General features: G+C 45.9%; 1 protein-coding gene across 4 annotated transcripts in view; it reads left to right on the top strand.

Annotated features, from left to right (window-relative positions):
- LOC308464281 (alpha-1,2-mannosyltransferase ALG9-like) overlaps positions 1–19,959 on the top strand; it is a 32,458-nt gene that overhangs the window by 3,777 nt on the left and 8,722 nt on the right. For 2 of the 4 annotated variants that reach the window (XM_080983510.1, XM_080983509.1), the window contains exons 5-6: positions 744–902; positions 1,500–2,870. In XM_080983510.1, coding sequence (XP_080839636.1) covers positions 744–902; positions 1,500–2,685 — 1,345 coding nt within the window. In that variant the 3' untranslated portion in view covers positions 2,686–2,870. Of the gene's footprint in view, positions 1–743; positions 903–1,499; positions 2,871–5,813; positions 6,089–7,534; positions 7,674–7,980; positions 8,116–8,769; positions 8,841–9,868; positions 9,958–11,374; positions 11,511–12,549; positions 12,638–13,409; positions 13,516–17,009; positions 17,133–19,661; positions 19,817–19,959 lie in introns of those variants that run through there. The other 2 variants (XM_080983512.1, XM_080983511.1) reach the window with 2 other exon arrangements.

Raw genomic sequence — 19,959 nt, 5'->3', positions numbered from 1 at the left:
CAGCAAGGAAGTTTCTTTGCTGGATGTTGCTTTATAAGATTCCTGCCTCTAGCAGCAAGAGTGCTATATTTTATACCAGCCTTTCCCAGTCTGGTACCCTCCAGATGTTTTTGACTGCTGACTCCCACCAGCCCTGACTCACTGACCTTGCTGGTTAGGGTAATGGGAGTTAAAAATTCATGGAGGACACCAGGATGGGGAAGGCTGCATTTTAACTGTCTTTGGTTCTCAGGACTTTATCAGGTTAGTTGATAGAGGGAATGGATTGGATCTCAATCTCCAGTTAAGTGCTACACAGATACTGGGGGAAAGAGTCAGTAGTTTCCCATGCCTTCCTTCCACCATTTACTTTCAGCCAGCCTGGCATTTATACCAAGGCCCTGAATCTACAGTCGTACCTCTGCTTATATCCCTCTGGATATGTAAACTTCGGGTTGTGAACGCGGCAAACCCAGAAGTAATATACTTCCGGCTTTTGCTGTGCATGCATGCGCAAAAGTGCTCTGCACGCCACACGCATGCGCAGAAGCGCTCAATCATGCCGCGTGCGTGCACAGAAGGGCGCCTCCGGTTACAGAATTTTCAGGATGCGGCCGGGCCTCCGGAACGGATCCCATCCGTAACCAGAGGTACCACTGTAATTGGTTTACTGTTGATCTTGTAGCTCAGCATAGTTTGTTTGGTTTTATGCTTGTGCGAATAAAGAGTGTCTATTTAACCATTCTTGGTTTGTTTGTTTGCAGGAGTCAGGATAAACCTTTTCATGTAGAAGGAGCTTTGAATCACATATTCACACAGAGTGTGCCTTTTCAGCATCCCAAGCCTATGATCTGTCAAACAGAACTGGAAGGAAAGTTGGTTTCCTTCCTTGTTCCAGAGATATTTCTAGATAAGATTAACAGGTATGTAACTGAGTTTCAGCACCCATTTGAAGTTAATAAATATACAGCATAGTCACTCAGTTGAGGACTGTAGAAAATTCAGTAGGCATCTTATTTTCTTAGCTCCGGGGTGATCTTTAGACCAGTCCTCACAGTGTTAATTTTGATACAAGTTCCATTGACTAGTATTTACTTCTGCGTAGGTATGGTTGGCGTTACAGTCTAATCTTCATCTAAAGTTTGTAATGTATAAAATATATTGTGGTTTAATGGATGTTTGCTGAATCCAAATCCTGGGGAAAGCTGCATTCAAATTCTGCTTCATGGGATCTCTTTGTAGCTTTGAACTACTAGAGACACGATATCCTGCTGCCGTTACTGCTGGAAGGGGGCTCCAGCTGTCAAAAGACAAATAGTCCTGTCTGTCTTGGATCATCTGGAAGAAATATTTGCTGCCAGATGGTCTTCCCACCTGCAAAACTCACTAAGGATCATATAGCTCCTTTGCACATTTTGGCGCTACATGAACAGAGTGCTGTTCTTTAAAATACAAAATCCGAGCTTAATGACTTGCCTAAGAATATTGCTTTCTGTTGTTTTTTCCCTGTTTTTAAATAGGGGGTTCCTGGATACAAATTCGGAACATCCTATAAGAACAATAAACGAAAAGCTCACTGATGAGCTTGGCAAGTCTTTCCCAGTTCAGAAAGTGAGTGCTTCTCTTTCCTTGATGTTCCAAGATTGTCACAGCTCTTCTTCCACTCTGGATGCCACTTGGATGGTTCCTGCTGCCCAAAGTAACCCAAAAGCCAAGTCTGTGGTTAATAAAACTGCAGCGGATACAGAGGCCTTTGCCTTTCCTTCTGGCTTTCCTGCCTGGGATGATACAGATCTGGGTGGCAACTTGATCAGCTGGGAAAGAGATTGGATCTTTGGACATTATTGTCTCCGACCTTCCCTTCTTGTTTCTCTTCACAGAACTGTACGAGACAGAGAGCTTCCTCTGGGGACTTTCCTGGTCCTCAGTGGGCTGGCATTTAGGAAATGCAAGCTCTCGGCTCATGCTCTGCCCATTTTTCATGAGTCCGTTTTTATCTGTGTGGTTAATAAGGGCACAGAAGAAGCGTGTAGCCAGCTCCTTGCAGAAAACCTTACAAGTACTTTATGTGCTCTGCTCCAGCCTTCAGGCTTCAAGCTAGACTGTACAGCGGACAAGCCAAAGACACAGCTAAATACTTTTGCGAATCCTGAACTTCAGCTCCTTAAATCAAAGTACTTTTTCAGTGTGACCCCTGACACTTCTGACCCAGACGCAGATAAACTTTGTGTAGGGACCGTAAGTACAATGCCGTGGCAGCCTACAAGCATTGATAGAGAAATTATTTGTGCTTCACTGAACCTTGATCTTCTGGCCATGCATGCATGTGAAATCTTTGACTGGCGCATGCTCTGGACTTCTGACGAGCGCTTCCTAAATCAGTTTGCAGGAGGGCATTTAGGTCCGTTCAAGAGCTTTTCCCTCTACCCGGTCTCCTACGTTCATGACGTCAGCTTCTGGGTTCCGAAACCAGAAGAGTTTAATGAGACCCAGCTCCATGCCATTGCCAGGTGTGTGTCTTCTGAATCAGTGGTGTCTATCCAACTGCTCGACAGCTTTCGGCACCCAGGCACAGGGCAAACCAGCCTCTGCTACAGGATCACTTACCAGTCTTGTGACAAAGCACTGAGTCGCCAGCAGGTGGCAACGATGCAGATGAACCTTAGGAAAGAAATACAGCGCTGTCTGCATGTGACACTTAGGTAGTTCTTTATCATTCTGTGCAGACAGGTTTTGTTGGACTCCCTAATTCAAATTAGCTGTGTGTGTTAACATCAGGCAACCGTAGCAAGCCTTTTATAAAGGCTGGATGGGCTTGAAGGTGGTGCATACACCACCTTCTTTCTATTTTCCTATTTAAGGCAATAAAGTCAAACACTTTATAAACCTTGTTTAACTCTTGTCACTCTCGGTGAGTTCTTTTTGGAAGAGGTTATTCATTGCAGGCCGATGTAATTGTATCCAGCTCCCGTTCAAAATCTTATGGAGGCTGTAGCTGGTCAGAGAAAATAATACAAGGCAGCTTCATTGAGTCCCATCCACTCTTCTTTTGCTTATTTGGAATGGCATAAATGGAAACGCTGGAGATGTAACTGCAAGGTACATAGGGTTAAGCCATGGGTAGGCAAACTAAGGCCCGGGGGCTGGATCTGGCCCAATCGCCTTCTAAATCCGGCCCGCAGACAGTCTAGGAATCAGCATGTTTTTACATGAGCAGAATGTGTGCTTTTATTTAAAATGCATATCTGGGTTATTTGTGGGGCATAGGAATTCGTTCATTCCCCCCCCCCCCAATATAGTCCAGCCCCCCACAAAGCCTGAGGGACAGTGGACCGGCCCCCTGCTGAAAAAGTTTGCTGACCCCTGGTTAAGCTGTTCAGTTTGCATATCAGAAGAGGTAATATTTCTGAAGTGGAATTCCTGCAAAGTCTTTAGGATAAACTAAAAAAGAAGAAGTTACATTTCAGTTCTGCTACCCTGCAGACAGGCTCATGGCAACGCACACAATTCAACCATCGCAACAACCTGCCTAGGCTGAGAGATGGTAACTGGCCCAAGTTTACTTAGCAAGGCTTGTGGCTGAACAAGGGACTTTACCTTGGGCCTCCCTCATCCGAGTCCAAAGTGCTGACTGCAACATTAACAGCAGCTTCTATACAGGAAATTCTACTACAGAAGGAGTGGGGGAACTTTTTCAGCTGAAGGGCCACTTTGCTTTCTGGACAGCCTTTCAGGGGCCACATGCTAGTGGTGTGGGGGGGGGGCAGATGCAAAAGTGAGTATAGCAACAAAGGTGTCAACTACTTTCTTCTCTCACACATGCCCTGCCCTGTCCACAATCCAGGCAAGCAAGAAGCAGGATTAGAGTTCAAGGGCACATTTCACCCAGGCAAAAACACTCAAGAAGGGTGCAAAGCAGGAGTGGAGAGGGGTGTGGACTGGGGAGGGTCCCATGGGCCAGGTAGAGAGGCCTGGAGGGGCACATTTGGTCCAAAGGCCTGAGGTTTCCCAACCTTGCTGTGCAATGTCACCATGTTGACTCGGCCATGCCCACATCTTTAGGTGGTGGAATGCAAAGAGTATGAGTAACAAAATGCCAACATATTTATAATCAGGTCTGGCAAAGACCTAAATCAGCAAGTGCTGTTTCTTATTTTTAGAGAGGATTGTCACAGTTGTTTCTTTGGTTAAAATAAGAGATTGTTACAGAATCCTGAGCCCTTTGAGTCTGCTAAGCTTGTGCAGGATAGCTGGAAGAAGGGAGAATGGGTCTTATGCCCGCCAAGCCTTAACTAATCCAATCAGTCTGGATGCTCACAAGTTTGGATGAGCTCAGGTCTTATTTAAAACCAATGCAGTCACTTCTCTGCTACCCTGCTTCATATTGGCACACGTGGTGCACAGTGATGTTGGTGAATTCAAGATGCACATACAGTGATATTTACTGCCAATGTTGTAATACTAAACAGATAATAAGCCCCACTGAATGCGACCAAGTAAACAGGCATAGCGTTGTTGCAAGCTTATAAAGACTCGTAAGCTCCATTACATTCAGAGGGGCTTGTGAATAAATACATAGGAACAGGGTGATGCACTTTTCAGCAAACATGCATGAAAGATGGAGACAAATTCTATTCCCCCCCCCCCCCTTGTTCATTGGTTTGCTTCAAGTGGAGCGTGGAAAACTTTTGAATGCAGTAAGAGCAAAATCATGTAATGATGGCTGGTATGCAAGATTCAGATAAAATTTAGGCAATGCAAACCACCCTGAGTCGTGGTAATCTACTGAAAAGCAAGTCTCGTTCCAATAAATGGGTCTTGCTTGCATGTACGTAGAATCTCAGCCACAGACTCACTCTTGGCACAAAATAAATTGTAAGGCACACACTGGGTGTTAATTTAAAAAAGGCACAGGAGGGTAGGGAGGTTAGTGAGGTAAGTATTAGTCCTGAACACATTTTACTCAGCAGTAAATCCTACATACTTTGGGCATGCAATTCTAGGATTTATCTGCCAGTGCTGAGTGGGGAGAGATAATGAATGTATTTGTGCAACTGGAGCACACTGTAAAAGTACCATCTTGTGCTCAAGTTGCCAGCTGTGTGTGCACATCTGCAATCTTCAATTACTTACCTGGAACCAGTTTTTACTTCAATAAATACATACTTCTGTGAAAACATGTCCAGGAAAGCAAGGGCACCCTAAAGGTGAGGCATTTCCCTTGCAGGCATTGAGGGTGTGAGGCTGAGTACACCCCATACCTTTAAAGCACATCCAAAGAACGTTTCCCTCTCAAAGAATTCTGGGCACTGTAGTTTACCACTCCCTGAATTGCAATTTCCATCAATCCATAGCCAACTACAGTGTCCATAATTCTTTGAGGGTGAAGCTGTGCTTTGAATGTGCTTCAAAGGTACAGCTGTAAGCAGCCTGAGAGGGAAGGGAGCAAGCCATGGCATGCACCACGTGGAAAACCTGAGCAGCCACCCACAGCAGTGCCCTACTTGGTGAGTTAGTGGAATTCTGGATTTTGCTGCTAAAGACGGAAGGGCTCACATTTTTGAATACTACTTCCCGTTCACATTTATATATGTAGATAAAAAGCCCGCATCCCTGCAAGGAGAAAACTAGCGCATCAGCGAGAGGCTCAACATTTCTCTGCTAACTGATGACATACAAGGGATAATAAACAACATGAAAGGGCACATTCAAAAGCGACCCTCCCACTTGGAAAGTGAAGTGGTACAGTCTGAGAATGCATAAGGTAACAGCTGCGGCTCCTTTCTATAGAGTCTCCTCGCCCTGAGAGAGGGAGAGACACGTTTTCCTAGCGGCCGCCGGCGCCCCAGCAGGGAAAGAGACTGCGCTTGCGCGTGTCTGTTTGCCCGGACCCATCATGGCGACCGCCACCTTCAGCTCTGACGTGTCCCTCTCTTGACTGCCGGGAGGAGCCTGCCGTCGAGGCCGTTCTGGTGCCCACACTCGGCATGGCGGCCAAGGGGCCCCGGCAGCGGCCTCGAGGGGGAGGTGGGGATGCGGCAGCGGCGGCTGCCGTTTCCCGCCAGCGAGAAGAAGCGCCCCCGCCGGCCACTGAGGAGACCAAAGCCGAGTAGGTGGCAGATAATGTGGTGGGGTGAGCGAGGAGGATATGGGGGGGGGGGGGGAGCTGCCATTAGGGGGTGACTTGGAGGGACGGAGACACATTATAGGGGGGAGGGTTGCCTGAGGTATATGGGGTCCCCTCGAGGAATTTGAGGTAGGGTCAGATAGGGAAGTCTCCTTTCGCGGTGGACTCGTGGGGGTGGGTCCTGTGGCGCCTGAATTATTAGGGCCTTCCTGACTTTAATTTTTATTTTATGGGGGGCATTGGGCTGAGGGAAGATTCCTTAAGAGTCGGGCTCAAAGGGTCATGAACTGTGGGGGCTTTGGAAGTGGAATTTATGGAATTCTCTTTTTGTTTTGGTTGTTGGATGATTGTAAATTTCAAAATTTGGAAAAATTAAATGAATTTGAAAATTTGAAGAAGAAAAAAGGAAGTGGAGCGGGGGTGGGAGACACTTGACTGGTTTTAGGCTTTGTAAAATGCTGTGTTGCATCATGGATATAAGCCATGATGAGATACAGATTGTTGCTTGGAAGTGGAAGGACTCCCACGAAAAAAATGCACCTCTCAGAATCGTGTAACGCCCTCCATTGAATCTCTGTCCAGCACTGTCATATTGCACACACATAAACAAACACATCCCTCAATCCTGTAGGAGACATGAAGCAGACCTGAGGACATTGTCCAGAGGATAGAGTCTCCCTATTATTTGTAACTCCCTCACCCTATTCAGCTGCCTCCCCGCACTGCAAAAACAAAACAAAACCACACATGTCCCGTAACAGCATCATATACATAGTATTCACACACACACACACACACACACACACACAGGAAGAGCTTTGTGGGACTCTCCCCGATTCTATGGAGACAGCATCAAGACCAGTAGGATGCGTTGCTGTTCTCCCCACATATAAATAGGATGTTTCATGGGGGATTATGAAGCAGAGAGACACACTTCTTTCTTTCTCATGCCACAGGCTCCCATTTGGGTGTGTGTAGCTTTGCATTCTTGTGCATAGTTTCTTGAACTGAAGGCAGGATACTGCCTCAAAGCAAGAAACTAATGCAGTTCTTGTTCCTGCCAGCAGCCATGCAAGAAGGTATTTAGAAAAGAACCTTTAGCAACCCGCGGGGTAGACATGACATCCTTCTTGATTATAGGCCAACCAAAGTTTGGGCCGATCAGTATTTTGTCAGAAGAAGAATCTGCACTCACTGATCAATGTGCAAATCAGTGAGAATTTATCTGCAGTTGTCTCCACAGTGAGAATTTTTAGATGTGTGCAGTATTTCTGGGTGTTTAAAAATGCTTCATTTTAAAATCTGGAATGATTCCCTGAGCACCCTTCCCTTTTCTCAGCTTCAATCACCTTGCCACTTCCGTCTAATCCCCTCACCTTATCATCCACTCATGGGGCTGACACCTGTCTTTTTTTGGCTCTCCCCTAGGTCGTCTGGGAGCAAAGCAGGACATGTCTGGGCCCCTGAAGGATCTACAGCTTTCAAGTGTCTAATCTCAGCCAGGTTCTGTGCCGCACTGTTGAGTAACATCTCCGACTGCGATGAGACATTTAACTACTGGGAACCTGTGAGTCTCGTTCGTGTCTGTGAAGTGCCTTGTTGGGGTGTGAAGGGGGTACATGTTCAACCCAAATCCTTAATCACTCCTGAATTGAGAAGTAGTGGTATCCAGGGTATACCCTTTGGTTTGTTGTGATGCAGGATCACGATCCTGCAGGTTCATGTTTCCTAAGGGTGACACTGCAGATCTTTTGCTCTTCCTCTTAATCTTTTGCCTATAACTGGCTTAGCTTTTAGCATTGTGTGTGTGTACGCATCTTACTAAAGCGAGAATTAGAACACCTTCTGACTTGATTTTGTAACACGTCCAACAGATGCACTACCTCGTTTATGGTAAAGGCTTCCAGACATGGGAATACTCTCCTGTCTATGCCATCCGCTCCTACGCATACCTGTGGCTCCATGCCTTACCAGCTTTGTTCCACGCCAGAGTTCTGCAAACAAACAAGGTAATGTGCATACTTCAGGAGTCAGGAATCCCAGGCCCAGGGCCAAATGCAGCCCTCTCTGTCTGGCCCTTGCTATCACCCAAGGCCACACACCCTCACCAGCCCTATGTCATACCCTCTTTGAATGTTTTTGCCTGCCTGGAATGTGTCACTGAACTTAACTAATGCCTCTTGATTGTGTGGAAACTAGCTTAGAATACAAAGACATTGCTACGTCCGCCTCTGCCATCACCAACCACTAGTATGTGATGCCTAGAAAGTTGCTCAGATGGTTGGGTAGCCCTCAGTCTGAAAGATATTCCCCTCCCCCCATGACATACCTTGACTTCATCTATGTGCTGGGTGCTCTATCCATGGCTCACCCAAGCTTCCCCTCTCCCCAACCTCCTTCCCTCCCTTCTGTTAACATGGACTCCTGTATCCTTGGTGCAGTGTGGGACACCCAGTTTGCACATTGTAAAGGGTCTGCCCACAGTTTACTGGAGTCGAAAACAGCCTAACATTCTGTTTGTTAATCAAATATCCCTTTCATTTTTAGTCTGGGCAAGTCCATCTTGGTGAAAGCTCTGGCTTTATGAGTCCTTACTCATAAGGACAGAGGTATGTGGGTTTGACTCTGTCTGCAAGCATTGTAATTGTAACTGTTCATCCTAGGTTCTCATCTTCTACTTCTTGCGCTGTCTTCTGGCCTTCCTGAGTTGTGTTTGCGAGCTTTACTTTTATAAGTGAGTACAGAAAGTCCTTCCTCTATTACCATTGTGAATACTATGACCATTGACACAGCTGTTACTGAATGGGAATTTGTCAGTTCATCAAATAAGAAATGTCCCTTGATAAACTACTGGGCAAGTACATTTCTAGAGATCTTGGGCATGTTTTCTATGTGCATATCTTACATTGCAAGCCACCTTAAGGATCTGATTCAGTTAGAAATCTTAAGAGCTGGAGCAATTTTGTAGGTTGGCCTAGGATATAAATCATTATTAAACTGTCAGATGAGACAGTCTTACCATTGAGCTGCCATTCAGCATTGCTATCTGTACAAACCTGCTGCTTCTGGTATCCCTCATCACACCAGTCTCAACTGGCATGTAGTTGGGAGACTCCAGCAAAAAGGCAGAAGGGGGCAGAGGCGGTAGGGGTTGAATGGAGAAGTTCAGAAGACTTATTGAGAAGGAAATATTAAGCCTGGTACTATGTATGCTGGTAGCTGGATTCATAGTACAGAACTGGCCAGAGGTCATGTTACTGGTGCCCATAAGCCGTTAACGTCTAAAGCTGTGTTGTATTCATCATTTATTTATTGTAAGATATTTATATACTACTTTTCTGGCACCAAGTGGTTAACATAAAAATGTTAAAACAGTATGCATGAATTAAAACTACATAATTAAACAGCCAAGACAAGCTACAAAAGGTGGGGAAGCTTTCGGCAAAATATATTTTCTTTCAGGGCAAGATGGCTGCTTTAGTTGAGGGAGACGCTACCTCGTCTGGAGCTAGTCTTTGGCCTGTTTAGCCCACTCCTGGGTCTTTCCCAGCCCAGACTCCTAAGCCCCCCTTTTAGCTGCATAAAACACACCTCTGCTTTGTCACTAAGTTACGTGATAGGTCTGAAAACATAGCTGCCTTATTCTGAGCCATGCCTTTGGTCCATATTGTTGTCTGCTGTGCTCACAAGTTCTTGGCTTTTGCAGGTCTTGGGACTTTTTGTGCACTGGAACTGCACTTATTTTACCTTCTACTTCCCCAGGGCCGTGTGCAAGAAATTTGGGTTGCATGTGAGTCGTCTCATGCTGGCTTTCTTGGTACTCAGCACTGGGATGTTCTGCTCAGCGGCTGGTGAGTTAAGAAGTGAATTGCTTGAGGGTTAGGAACCGATTTCATATTGACTTTTGATGGGAAAGGATATTCTCCTGCAGAATTTGCATTTTTGGGTAGAGATGGGTAAGAGGTTGCATGAGAGGTGGAAATTATATGGTCTGTATAGGCAAATCTTTCCTCCTCTCTCTTTCCAGCTCCCTGTATGCCGTTTGAATGATTCACCTAATATTCACATATACCAGAGCTTTCAAAACTGTGTGTCGCAACACATTAGTGTGTCGGCTATAGCGTGTAGGTGTGTTGTGTGAACACTTCCTGCACTCCTCCCAGGCCTGGATAGTGGTTAGTTTAATCTCTGGTTTTCTAGTAAAACTGAATTACTGTGTTGCGAAATGATGCATGTCTAAAAAGTGTGTCACCAACATGAAAAGATTCAGGTAGGTAGCCGTGTTGGTCTGACGCAGTCGAAGTAAAAAATAAAAAATAAATAAAAAATCGTCCAGTAGCGCCTTATAGACCAAGTTTGTTCTGTTATAAGCTTTCGTGTGCATGCACTCTTCTTCAGATACACAGACACACACTTTAGACTTCAGACACACTTCTGAAGAAGTGTGCATGTACACAAAAGCTTAGTTGGTCTTATAAGGTGCTACTGGACAATCTTTTATTTATTTATTTATTTTCCCAACATTAAAAGTTTGGAAAGCTCTGGCATATACTTTTCAATCTTTTCTTCATATCAATGGGGGCTAGAAACTTGTAACAAAAATAAATACTGAGATGCTCAGGATTCTGAAAAGGACATTGGATTTTGTACTAGGTAGTCAGTGCAGACTTTTGTTCATCCAGATTCTGTGGAATTAGCAATGCATAAGGACTGTTTCTGGTTTTAAGATCAGTAGAATCAGAACATGAAAGGCATTCACTTTGCTTACTGCAAGAGTCCTCACTATTTGTTGGAGAACTTAGCCTGGATCCTCAGGTGTAACTGGAGTAAGGGACTTGCCTTGCTCCCTGAGCCCCCTGCATCTTGGCATAAAAAGAGACCATCTGTTGCAGAACATTTCCAGAGGTGAAGAATGAGACTCCAGTTAGCAAGAGGTTGCTTAAGAATCACCTTTTCCAGCAGAAGGATTCCAAGCGTTGTGTTGGTTCATATGTAACCTCAAGCACCCCCACCCTTCCAACTGCCTTACATTGTGTACAGTCCCTAATCCATCTAGCCTAGTACTGTCTACTCTGACTTCTGCATTCAAAGCAGATGCTCTCCCATTGAGCTACAGCTCCTTTCCTATGTCACATGTTCTCAGGTTTGTGCTGAGAAAATCTGCTGCTGACAAGGAGTCCTGAAATGACGCCAAGTCATCTGTGGGGCTCTGAATGCTTTCTGCTTTCTCCCAGACCCTGATTCCTTTTTGCTTCTTTTGCTTTTCAGCCTTCCTCCCCAGCAGCTTCTGCATGTACAGCACAGTAATAGCAATGACGGGGTGGTACATGGATAAAATCTCTCTGGCGGTCCTGGGCGTGGCTGCAGGAGCCATTGTGGGCTGGCCTTTCAGTGCAGCACTTGGGTAAGCAAAAGGGAGTGGGGAACGTGAAAGCATTCAGGGACAGGTAGCTCTAGGTGGGCCCTAGCCAGCTGCAAAGGGCAACAATGTCTCTCCAAGACTGATCAGTTTCATTATTGTCCTCAGGTTATTATAGCTCTGTGCGCAGGGCTGCAATATTTGACTTGCTTGGGATTGTAGCTGCGCAATTGTTGTTCCTTGAAGAAGTGTAAATGTTGTGTTTTGGAACCTGGTTGTTTTGCATTCCATTCAGGTGCTGTGACACTCACTCAACTATTGAAAACTCTTTAATTAATTTCCTAGGCCTCATGGTGGCTAGAGGAAAGTTTAAGAAATATGTGGGAGGTACCATCAAAATTAACGAGAGCTTCCATTCCTTAAGAGTACAACTGGAAGCATTTGGCTATTATTGCAACTGGAATTGTTCAAGTTAAGAAATTATATCACCATGTAATTTGTAAAATTCTGAGCAGAGAACTTTGCATACTGCCATAACAAGTGATACCTTAAGACACTGCTTTGTAGGCACTAAGTAGGCTTCTGTAGCAGTAGTGCTTCCCTAGAAAAGAGAGAGGATGGATAACAGGTAGCTCTTATCCGGCTATGTTCACCATGAAAAGGGGATTCCCTGTTACTCCAAAAGGATTGCTCTAACTTACCTCTATCCGCTCTTTGAACCCCTCCCTTTTTTGTCCTGTTATTTCCAAAGTTATCCAGCCAAATCGTTCCAAACTATGCTTTTCTATCTCTGTTCCTTTTGCTGCTCTGTCTTCCAGTTCTATTTATCTATTCCCATGATTCATAAATGTCACTCCCTACTCCCTCTGCTGTTCTTGGGGGGGGGGGGAATGAATTCCTTTGCATCCTTGATTAATTTAGAAACAGGATTATATTCAAAGGTAGGTGGGTGGGGCTCCACATGGTTGGTTTGGGGGGGGCTTGGAGGGGGGGAGGGCTAGAGTGAGTGTGCAAGGGTCAACTGATAAATGTTTTAAAACATCCAAGTTGAGATGTGAATATTTTTGGCATCTCCTTTTGCCAGGCTTCCTATTGCCCTGGACTTCCTCATCCTGAAAAGAAGGTGGAGAAGCTTCCTGAGGTGGTTTCTGGTCGCACTAGTGGTGTTTCTGGTGAGTTTTCCAAGTTATTTGTGGAGAAATAACTCAGAGGGGAGTGTTCTATAATGGGAACTGAGTGTCATGTTCTTCCAAAGGGGTTACTGAGGAGGAGGGGTCTCCACAGTTCTTGCACTTCTGACCCCCCACTCTTCCTTCCAAAGGAGTATTCTGCTCAGTGAAGTCATGTGGGCATATCCCATTGTGTTCTGCATGGCTTTCTGGACAGGAAGGTATTTTCTCTATGGCTAAAAGAGGCACCCTGGGAAGGGGCAGTAATGTTCATGTCTCCTCCCATATTGTGGCATCTTCACAATGTATGTTTCCCACAAGTCTCCCTTGACAGCAGTAGATAATGCTGTTGGCTGTGGGAGGGCAACATACACTGCAATGCCCTTACATCAGATGTTATCAACCTGTGGGTCCCCAGATATTGTTGGACTACAACTCCCATCATCCCTGAGCTCTGGCCTTGCTAGCTAGGGTTGATGGGAGTTGTAGTCCAATAACATCTGGGGACCCACAGGTTGAGAAAAGCTGCCTTACATTATGGTAGAAGTGATAACTACGACAGGTTTTTTTTTGGGGGGGTGTATATGCGCACACACACCTGATGGGAGGATCCTATGTTCAGTGTCAGCCTTGCATCTGCATCAGCCTGTAGTTCTTGTGCCCTAAATTCTGGTCAGCACCGCTGTTTTGCTTGGTTTCCGAATGTGGGAAACGCAAGTGCTGTCCTGGAATTGAGATAATCTAGAAACAGCTGTGTTCTTCTTGTTGAATGAAGGTGCCCCTGGTGGCTGTTGACAGTTATCACTATGGGAAGCTTGTGATTACTCCTCTCAACATTGTCTTGTACAACGTCTTCACGCCACACGGACCAGATCTTTATGGTGAGTCCACACCTGGACATACGTAAATGTTTTGGGGCGCTGGGTAGGGACTGCAAAAGCTAAGATGTGATAATGGTGCACAGTTTTGTGGGTTGTTCCCAGAGCTGGCCCTGTTTGCAGAGCTTCCTCTAGCAGCCATACCGTGAAACACTTGGGTTTTGCAAGCCCCAGCAGCCTCTCCGAAGGAATCCGGGAGCAAACCTCTTAGAATCAACTCAAGTCCTTAAAATCGCAGCTACTTCAAGCAGACTGCATGAGTCGCTGATACAGTCTTGCAGCCTCTGAGGGATCAAGGGACACCTGAACTTGCTCTTAGTTTGGCACTTCTTAACTTAATCTGAAGCATAAGAAGAGATGCTTTACCTTGGTAAAGAGATGCACCACCTGCAGACTTGAAATGGGATTTCTGCCACGCAGACAGCTGGTCTCATTGAAATGTACAGCGGGAAGCAGGCAGGCAGTATGTAGTTATGGGAATTTGTGGACTATAGGGGTTTGGGTGAGTCTAACCTTCTCTGAAACTGCTGGTGAATAAGTCCAAAATGAGGACATTTATGCAGTGGGTTGGGAAGCAAATCTAGTTTCCTGTGAGATGTTTCAGCTGAGTTGGTTACTGCCTTCATTTATTCCTTTATAAGGACCTGTCTTACATTGGGGTCATACTTTTTGGGTTCAGCTAGCTCCATACTGGCTACTCTGTACTGACAGTGGTTATCCCAGGTCTTGGAGGTGTTCCCCAGACTCTGAGTGGGAGGCAATGATGTATGTAAGACTGCAGCTTCTGGCTCTGTGGCTGTGGTTGTAACAGCAGCTTGATCTCTGTCCTTCTGTGAGTCCTTCAACTCTGCACAATGATTCCAGACACACATCACTGTTGGACCTTGGAGCCTCTTCTCTCTGTCACTGTATTGAGCCTGACCTTTACACATTTCATGCATGAGCATGAGCTGGCTCTGCTGTCCTCGGGGGACCAGTGAATTCTGAAGTGTCTTACTCAGAATGACGCTTATGTAACATCTTCATGCTAATGAGAGAGCTGCTTTAATACTGTCTCGCCTGGAAACACGATGAAGAGCAGAATGCCGTGTGCGTTTAGACAGTGTCACCGAGGCACACACACAAGGATGACTCAAGGTCGGATGTGTCTGGATGGATTTTGTTTGTTCTGACTTTGAAGTAAGATTCCATGTTTGCCTCATCCATCTGGGTTCAATGCTCAGGCATGGAATCTGGCATTTTTATTTTTGTTTTTAAAAAGCAAGTTTCTAGATCTCATGGATGCTGCTAAATGTTTGCTAGTGGAAACAAAACAAGGCTTAAAAGAGGACTTCTGATGGTCAGAAAAAGAACACTCTCTTCCTTTTCCTGTAATTATTCCTCAGGGCTGGAATTTATATTTGTCACCCAGGCTGTGAAAAATGCGACACCAGCTCCTTGGAATTTGGGATATGTTGCTGTCATCTGTTCTTGCTGCCCATAAACCTCATCACCATGCTCTTGTTTTGATCCAGTACATGCAACCCCTTATTATCCACTGTCACTATCCATATGGTTGAATGCATCATACTTTCTACTTCCAAGATAAGATTAAAGGGTTTTAGCCAGTGCTATTCCTACTCAGAGTATACATGGCTAACATAGGCCCAAAGTGGATCAGATATAAATTTTGAAGAGAAGCAGAAACATAGCAATTGACAGAGGAGAGGAAAATGGAGACAAGGAAGTAAGAGAAGAATGTAATCTTGGGTTTAGTTTCAGGAAGCAATGAGGACTAAAGTGAGTGTGACCTTGGCTCTTGGCATTACTGGAGTGTTTCTTAGCTTCCATGCCTTAATGCTGCTTGATAATCCACATAGCAGTGGCAATGCTCTTACCTTGTGCTAGAACAGTATTGGGTAACGTGGTGGCCATATTGGCCTAAAACTTAACAAGCCCCACTCCAAAGATACGAAAGCTCATAGCAATTTGCTACTGAAGAAACCCTCCAGGAGACGAAAGCAAGGCAAAGACGCAATGTCATCCTTTCTACTTTTGTCTCTGCTAGGCGGCAGGTGGTACAGGCCTTTGTTCCTAGAGAAGGTTCACCTGCAAGTTCAGAAACCCCCACAAATAGATGATTGTCTCACTGGCCCTTGTGCTGTTGACTTTCCTCTGTCGTGGATCATGACTTCCCCAAATACACGCTAGCCTAGGAAGGGTAAAGAAAACCCCATTTTCCCTCCAGCAACCTTCTGCACCTCTTTAAAGGGGGGGGGGGCTGCCCTTGTTCTTGAGAGAGCCATGGGTCTTAACGGAGAAGAAGAGTTCAGCTGAAGCAAGTCAGGAAGGTTGTCTGCTTCACAGGGCTGTCTGCAGCCAGCTGCTGGATGAATCGTTCTAAATTGAGGTGGAACTGCGATGTCTTTTGTTCCTTGCGTGCTTTTTATAGCTCCACTACGCAATGCAGTGTTACCCCAGAACTATTCTAATCCCTTGAATCTCCTGTGCCTCTGCCAAGCCTTCTAAATTGGGAAAGCACCTTTGCTAAAGAATTAAAGGGGTGGAGGAGGAGAAAGAAGAACCGTTCGTTCTTTGCCATGGCGGGTGGGGGGAAGGTCAGCTGCCTTGGAATTGCTGAGGGCCCCAAGAGCAAGGCGCCCTTTTCCCTTTCTGCATGACTCTGTGTGACAGCCTTCCCCAAACTAGTGCCCTCCAGATGTTTTGAAGAACAACTCCCATCAGCCCCAACCGGCATGGCTGTTGCAGTTTGAAGCATCCGGAGGGCACCATGTTGGGGAAGGCTGATGTGTGAAGAAAAAGGAGCAATGATAAATAATTACAGCCAGCATGTTACAGGACGTATTAACCTAGTCTGAGGCGAAAATAATAATTGGACTCTTGCTAGATGCCATACCTGGTTGAAATTTGCAGATTGCCAGTTGTCATTTCAGGTGTTGCCGAGCAAGGAGCCTGTGTTTACTATGGGTTGTTTTGCCCCCCTTTAAAATTGAGCTGCAGTTCATCCCTGCTCTCTTGACAAACATCTCTGTCCGATATGAATGTTCACACCTGAACGTCACATTTACATCTTAGGTGAACACTTAAAACAAGCAAATAAGCAAGGAGCTTAAAAAATAAAAAGTAATGTGTGAGGAGGATATAATGGCTATTGGTTTTGATGGCTATAGGAAGCCACCAATTCTGGAGGCAGTATATCTTTAAATAATGGGTGCTGGGGAGGAACCATGGGGGAAAGTTGTGGCATTCAGGCCCAGCATGTGGGATTCCTAGAGGCATCTGCTGGACCTTTTGGCTAGAGGGCTGCTCTTTATGTTCTGGAGAGTCCTGAGGAATTGCTGGGTCCAGAACTTTGCTATTGCCCTGGAGAGTCTCTGTCTCAGGTGATAGGCCCTGACTGCAGAAGGGCATCACGAGGCTTCTTCAGGAGTCTGGAAATATTACACCTTTGCAACACCCCCCTCCCCAATTTTCTCTTCTCTCTTTGCCTCCCTTAGGTACAGAGCCCTGGTCTTTCTACTTCATAAATGGCTTTCTGAACTTCAACGTGGCCTTTGTGCTGGCACTCCTGGCCTTACCCCTGACCTCCCTCATGGAAAGTCTGCTGCAGAAATTTCACGGTGAGTGCTGCGGTGTGTTTTTGGAGCTCAGCTGGAAGCTACGGTATGACTGTCAGGCGACAGCTTGCTTGCAAGCGCAACTTCATTTGGTGGAATTGTCCAAATCCTTCCTGACTGCAAGTGTTCAGAGCAGCCGCAGAAGGGCAGGGCAGTCAGGGAACCTCAGGCGGAATTTCATGTACAGAGAACCTGCTATTACCCACCACAAAAAATTGAAGTAGGATTCTAGCCCTTATGATGGACAGAAAAGCATTAGAAGTTCTAGGTGGCTTTTGCTGGAATCCTGGAATTCCAAGCGGGACTTTCCAATGGCTGGGGAGCAGGAACTTTGATGCCTGCCTGCAACTCCTTGTATCCTCTTCTCTGGCTAGTGCTGGTGGCTGTTACTCACCTTGGAAGCTTTTTGTTAAATTTAAAAGCAGAGTATAAGTAGTTAACATGAATAAAGTGTGCCTTGCACATGCAGCCTCACTGCTTTCTGTTTTCTTCTCCCCCCTTTCTGAAATTCTTGTTCTGTATGTCAGTGGCTGTGTGCTATCAAAGGGCACCAGTTCTCCAATCAGGACTGCTTTTTTAACAAAGCATCAAGCCTGCCTCCACAACCCCTGCCTGGTCCCCTACTGCCCTGATGCCTCAGAAATGTTTGTTTATTTATTTATTTATTTTAAATTTCTTTGCTAGCTGCAGGCTTGCTTATCGAGTATTTATAGAAGTTAAACAACTTGCAAATGGCAGCAGCCCAGCTTTGCCACAGGGCAGACACGCAAGTTCTTTCTTTGCACATTTTAGTTTTGAAAAACACCACGAGGATAGAGGAACTCGAAACATCCCCCAGCCTGGTCTTCCACAGGGGTGGGCTGGCTTCACTCTGCTGCGGCCCAATGTATTTACTTGTTACTAGCATCCCTGGAGGTCACTGATGTGAGTGATTTTTTTAAAAGTGGGAGCATATACTCCAGATCCCTAAACGGTTAAGGCGTAACTTGTTCCTGCTAGGTGTTCCTGAGAAGGCTCACCTGCTTAACAGCACAAGGAGTGCTATTCTGGATCAGACCAAGCTCTGAAAAACTCCAGCATTCTTTGTTTTGAAACAAACAAACAAACAAAATCCCAGAAACCAGTGGGGCACTGGGGAGGGGGGTGTCTGCCAGATACTGACTAGTGGTCCACTGGTGGGCCATGCTTGTCTTTCTGTCTTGCCCATCTCTGAAATGAAGGCTTGTACTTCCAGGGATGTCCACTAGAGTGCACTAAGCGCTCACGTTCTGCAGAGGGCGCCGCATGCACTGTGGGAAACATAAAGGCCTCTTGCCAGCCAAGCCCAGTAGTGGAGGCTCCTGTAACTACCCATTTCATGCCTTTCTGCTTAGCAGATTGTGTCCCGAAGCGGCGGCAGGGGGGGTCCCTTCAGTTGCACGCCTTGTTCTCACGGGCTTTGTGAAGCGCTGTGCAATCCTGATTTGCTTTAACACCCCAAGCTTTTCCTTTTGGGGGCAATTCAGGATTTTGACATATATTGAGCTGCCTCTGCAGCCCTTGCAAATTGAAGTAATTGCTGTTACTTCCAAATAAATGACTTCCTGCTTCATTCGAGGGGAGACAAGGGAGTGCCTTGGTTTTGTTTTCCTTCAAGAGAGAGAATGTGCGTTCAGAGTTCTCGGTGTACTCTGTTGCTGCCGTAACAAAGCATTGGAGGTTTTAGAAGTGCCCGCCCCTAAGCAAGCACATTTTTCTTTCAACATCTTAGGCTCCTTAGAATTCCCCTTTGGATGAACTTCTACAGCACCTAGCAGGTAGCTGGTAAATCAAAGACTGTTCTCGTTTTTCCTATCACTCTGCTTATAAGCCTGGGGGAAAGTATTTATTTGTGAAATTTGAGGTATAGGCATTAATCATTTACCTTTGCCCAAGATCGGGTGGCTTTGAGATGTATTTAGTAGCTGTGTACCAGGCACTGTACCTATGCAGCTCAGGGTTCACGTCGGAGCTCCATAAAGCAAGCTCCATAAAGCTGGGTCATGCCTGATGATAAGGATGCAAGAGGGGCATTGCTGGAAGAGGCCAAGGGTTTCCTTAGCCCAGCTTTCCATTTCTAGCAGCAGCCAGATTGATGCTCACAAACAGAGCATGAAGGAGTGATCCTCCCCTGCCAGTGGTGGTCTTTTGAGTTACAGGTCCTTCATGTGTGACTGTGTATACCTCTAAAGCACATTCATTATTTCCCTAAAAGAATTATGGGCACTCTCCCAGAGTTACAATTCCAACAGCCCTTAACAAATTACATTTCCCAGAATTCTTTGAGGGAGAAAACATTCATCAAATGTGCTTTAAAGGCATAGTGTGTACGCAGCCTATGTAGCCCGCATCAGATTTCCCCACCCAAAAGCCCAACAGAGACCTGAAATAAACAGCAAAGCGCTGCATTCCAAGATAAGGGTGTGGTGGGGTCCTGATCCAAATGCCTTGCTTGTCCTTGAGCCTCTCCCATCCTGGAGCTAACCCCCCCCCTTTTTTTTTTTTTTCTTCCAGTTCAGAATCTGGGACGGCCTTACTGGCTGACACTTTCTCCCATGTACATCTGGATCCTGATTTTCTTCAGCCAGCCTCACAAAGAAGAGAGGTTTCTGTATCCCATCTACCCCCTCATTTGCCTATGTGGTGCTGTAGGACTCTCTGCCCTTCAGGTGCGTTTGGGGGTGGCGATGGCTGAGTGTGGGTGCAGGTGGAGAGGGCCCACACCTAAGCAAAGCTATGTTCATGCTAGGAGGTTCCCCCTTCACCGCATTGCTCTGAGTTCCCAACTTGACGCATGAGCTTTCCATGTATC

The sequence above is a fragment of the Podarcis pityusensis genome (genome assembly GCF_964106645.2).
Source record: "Podarcis pityusensis genome assembly, chromosome: 15".
In the NCBI taxonomy this organism is placed as follows: domain Eukaryota; kingdom Metazoa; phylum Chordata; class Lepidosauria; order Squamata; family Lacertidae; genus Podarcis; species Podarcis pityusensis.
The sequence above is the reverse complement of the archived record's forward strand: the minus strand, read 5'-3'. Positions and strand labels throughout refer to the sequence as shown.